Raw genomic sequence first — 4,441 nt, 5'->3', positions numbered from 1 at the left:
TAAATGACCGGTTTTCTTTTTGAAAGCATGGGTTAACACTGTTAATCAAACAGAGAATGGTATATGATCATGTTGATTACCAGTGTTAAATGACAAACTTCCTTTTCGAAAGAAAGGGTTAAAAGCGTGCGGTGTTTGACCGGGGTTTCAATTGTCGTCCTCTGTGCTTTTCGAACAATCAAAAGTTAGGGAAGAATAAATTAAGAGTGCAATGCAACTAACATTGTTAATTAATGGAGAAAGTTATATCATAATATTGATTAACAGTGTTAAATGACCGGTTTTCTTTTCGAAAGAATGGGTTAACATTGTTAATCAAACTGAGAATGGTATATGACCATGTTGATTACCAGTGTTAAATGACCAGCTTTTTTTTCGAAAGAAAGAGTTAAAAGTGTGCGGTGTTCAATCAGAGTTGCAATCATCGTCCTCTATGCTTTACGAGTAACAATCAGGTGCTAGGGAAAAATAATAGCTACAGAAAACCTTAACAAAGAAAAGGGGCATGACTGGTGTGTGAGGAAGAATAATTGAAGAATGCAATGCAATTAACACTGTTAATTAAAGGAGAAAGTTATATCACAATATTGATTAATAGTGTTAAATGACCCAGAACGAATAATTGCACATCATTTGCACCAGAATAAATAATTGAAGTAACATCCACCATACCAATTTATACGAAGATAGCATAACCAAAATATACAGAGATGACCAACATAAAGTTTCATAAAACTGAAGACACTCATAAAGTTTCATAAAATTGAAGAAACTCATAAACTGCATAAAATTGAAGACACTCATAAACTGCATAGTACTAAAAATCTTCTCAACCAGTATCGCAATACTCGACTTATTGGAAACGCAATGTAAAACTAAACAAACTCCCAGTTTATAAACTTTTGTGAAGAAGAATGCAGAAAGACTTTAATGTGTCATTCTAAGAATCAACTAAGAAGAGGTTCCTTGCAAGTCCTTTTGTTATGCCTCGCAATGGTCCCGCACCTAAGAACAATTAAGTAGTCTCTTTACTTGTATGGACATGAATTCCAACAAAACAATGTACTATTAAAAATGTAAAGAATCAATCATCCGTAGCCCCTTTGCATGTCCTGCGGTTGTGGTGAGAAAGCTTGTGGCACCTCTCACATTTCATTGGCCTAGCAGAGGATTGTTCTTCACCCCTAGAACGAATGCGCTTTACGCAAGGTCTTCCAGCTTGCATTCTATTTTTTGGAGCTTTGATAACCCGAGTACTTCCTTGTGTGAAGTCAGGAATATCCATAGCTAGAATTGGATGGATATTATCTTGATATGTGAGCCGATATGCCTCAACATGATAAAACGGATCAATGTAACCAGCCAAGGATCCCTCCGCTCCACAAGTCTTGACTAACACCGTTGCGGCATGAGCACATAAGAAACTATTGTATTGCCAGGCTCCACAAGAACATGTCCCTTCCTCAAGATTTACTAGAACAGCAGGTACAGATTTCACCTCATACAAGCTGGTTTTTGATTTATAAACCCTCCACGACCTCCCCTTGTCAATCCTCTTAGCTAACTTTGCATCCATGTCCGGACAAATCTGAGAAACCCAACGCGATGCTTCTTCTCTTCTACGCGACATTTGAATCATAATTTTGGACTTCAACTCTTCAACTAAATTCATTATCGGCATAAGCCGTGCATCAAGTATCCAGTTATTGAAGGACTCAATAGCACTAGAACTCATCTCTCCGTATTGATGCCCTTGAAAATAAGCATTAGTCCAATGTTGTTTTGGAACACTTGCAATAAACGTCTTGGCCTTATCTCCCCCATGCTCGTAGAACTTAGCCTCACATATCATATAAGCTGATACCGATGGAGCATAAGCGATAGCATTAAACAATTTAACCAACCTATTTCGATAACCCTTTCGAAACCGTCCAGGGAAGTGATCCTTCAAATTGAATTGAAGATGATACAAACAGTAAGCATGATGACAATCAGGAAAAACAGTTGGTATGTTACTCACGAGACCATGGTTGCGATCACTAATGAAAGTAATAGGCCGTGTAGACAAGATAGTCTTTAAAATCCGAAGAAACCATAACCAATTACAATCATTTTCTGCATTCACAATAGCAAACGCCAGGGGAAATAAACCTGTAACACAAAAAAGAATCCCAAAACAAACAAAAATAAGATGGAACTCCACTTAGATGTAGTTCTAGTTAAAGAAACATTAATCTACTTAATAAAAATAAATACTGATACAAAATTTGACCAACCCCAAAATGTCACACAAAGTGCCTGTCTAGAGACAAGGTGCTCACTTCTCAGGCCAACCATTACTAGAATAAAACAAAAACCGCGACCTTTTAAAACTATGGAAAGCTGACTAATATGTATGAAAACAAATAGATATGGATATATATGGAAACCTAGGTTCTGTCTTATACCAATCATAGAACAAGCAGATAAATAGATATGAATATCTAAGGAATACATTCAAAATAAAAAATAACCCAAAAAAGTACCTTGATCTGCATCTTTTCCTGTGGCAGCAAGAAGACACCCCTTGAATCTGCCTTTGAGATGTGTCCCATCAAGGCAAAGGAATGGTCGACAATGATTAAACCCTGTGATACATGCATTGAACGACACAAAGAGCCTCGAGAATTCCTTGCTGACAGGATCAACTTCAAGCTTTAATAAGCTCCCTGGATTTGCAATTTTGGCAGCTTCAACGTACCCCCTCAACTTATCAAATGAACTTTCATAGTCTCCAAATATTTCCCCCCTAGCCTTTTCCACTCCTAACCATGCATGGTGGTATGATAAATCCAAACCGTACTTGTCCAGAAACAAATCCAACAGATCCATAGGTGATGTGTTATTCTTTTTCTGAACCATACTAGTAACCTCACTAGCAACTAAACTAGATGTCACCCGTTTATGTTTATTCGTTCGATAGGTTGAACCACAACCATGCTCGTTTACCAGTTTCTTAATCCAAAACTCTCTGCTTGAGCGATCCAAAATGGCATGCACATACCATCCACAGCTAGAAATCGAACACTTTGCAGTCACACGATACTTGTCATTTTTAACAAGATCATACATAAAACCATTTTCAATAGCATATCGCTGCAAAGTTGCCCTAAACTCCTTCACACCACCAGTAAATACTTGCCCAACCTCATATATCAAGTTGGCCCAACCCGTTGTCAAGTACCTAGTTTCAGCATGGCGACAAAATTCCTCCAAAGGTTCTTCTCTTTCTACAACAGCAACAGCATCATTAGAACTACCAACTTCTACTCCACTACTAATACTTCCAAGTGTTCCTCCAGTACTAATACTTCCAACCGTTTGTCCACTACAAGATTTAATCACCTCAACCTTAGCATCTATTCTATCAGTAGTAGGATACAAATACAACATATTATCAAAAGATTCTTCATTGTCAAGCTCACAATCACTCCCATCCAACACATATGACAATGAGAAACTACCAACGCATAAGTTGTTCCATCTATCACAAATCTTTCTTAAAACATGCTCCAATCGAATGCCACCAGATATCCTCACAACAAGAACCTGCGATACATACCTACACAGCAATATTTTGGTTGTATCCATCGCACAAAAAAACACACCTACAATGATATTTGTTTGATATAATCAGTCGATTTGTAAACTATCTAATGCCTCAAAAACACTATTTATACTCATAATATTCAAATAGATTTCATAAACAGTCTGGTGTGTGTTTAATAATCATTTACAGTCTAAATGCAAAAAGTGACCATGTCCAAAATCCTTAAAGCTGCAGTGTGAATTCTCCAATTTGCAGTCTAATTTTTTTTCAAAAGTGTGTAAGCCCTAGGTGCTTAAATTTGCAGTTTATATTCTCCTTGGTGTTTGTGATCATCTAATCTAAACTCTGTCAACATTGAAAGCACATACCGAACATTCAACTCAAAGGTACAATAAAACTTACATTATCATCAAAGGCATAAAACAAACGTTATCATCAAAGTCACAATTGAACATTTAATTACAATCAAAACATTTTCTGTAATCGATTAGAACAAATTAGAACAAAAAGAAATCATCAAAAAACGAACCTTTTCTCAGATCGATTCAGTTCGAGCTCGGATCAACGGAGAAAAGGATCTTGTGTCTTGATCTAGATTGCACGAAAGAGGTTGAACAAACTGGTGAGAAATCCTGATCGATCTACACTGTGCGAACTCTATCGCGATCTCTCTCTCTCTCTCTCGTAATCGTCGTTTATTAAGTTGGACCCGAGGAGTTTATTAAAGAAGGGGCAATTTTGTCCCACTAAAAAATGAAGTTGGACCCAAGGAGTTAAAAAAAAGGATGGGCTGGACTAGAAGCGTTGTGGAAAAATGAGATGGACTGGGCCTGTTACAAATTGGTATAATGG

The 4,441-nt window shown here is 37.2% G+C and overlaps 1 protein-coding gene across 1 annotated transcript; it reads right to left on the bottom strand.

Annotated features, from left to right (window-relative positions):
* Positions 1–1,084: 1,084 nt before the first annotated feature.
* On the bottom strand, positions 1,085–3,432 carry LOC131309591 (uncharacterized). The gene is made up of 4 exons (XM_058336203.1): positions 2,526–3,432; positions 2,430–2,483; positions 2,277–2,339; positions 1,085–2,151 (listed from the first exon to the last, which is right to left on the bottom strand). Exons 1-4 carry the CDS (start codon positions 3,430–3,432, stop codon positions 1,085–1,087), a joined length of 2,091 nt encoding a protein of 696 aa, XP_058192186.1.
* Positions 3,433–4,441: the final 1,009 nt, after the last annotated feature.

Source organism: Rhododendron vialii, chromosome 12a (genome assembly GCF_030253575.1).
Source record: "Rhododendron vialii isolate Sample 1 chromosome 12a, ASM3025357v1".
NCBI lineage: Eukaryota > Viridiplantae > Streptophyta > Magnoliopsida > Ericales > Ericaceae > Rhododendron > Rhododendron vialii.
Note: the sequence above shows the minus strand (reverse complement) of the source record. Positions and strands in the feature narration are given on the sequence as shown.

Excerpts from the sequence above, each read along its gene's own strand:
- LOC131309591 (XM_058336203.1), bottom strand. The coding sequence starts at position 3,432 with ATGTTGTATTTGTATCCTACTACTGATAGAATAGATGCTAAGGTTGAG. Across the intron at positions 2,484-2,525 it reads AGGAAAAGATGCAGATCAAG|ATATTCATATCTATTTATCT; the intron begins GTACTTTTTTGG and ends TGTATTCCTTAG. Across the intron at positions 2,152-2,276 it reads ACTTTGTGTGACATTTTGGG|GTTTATTTCCCCTGGCGTTT; the intron begins GTTGGTCAAATT and ends TTTGTGTTACAG.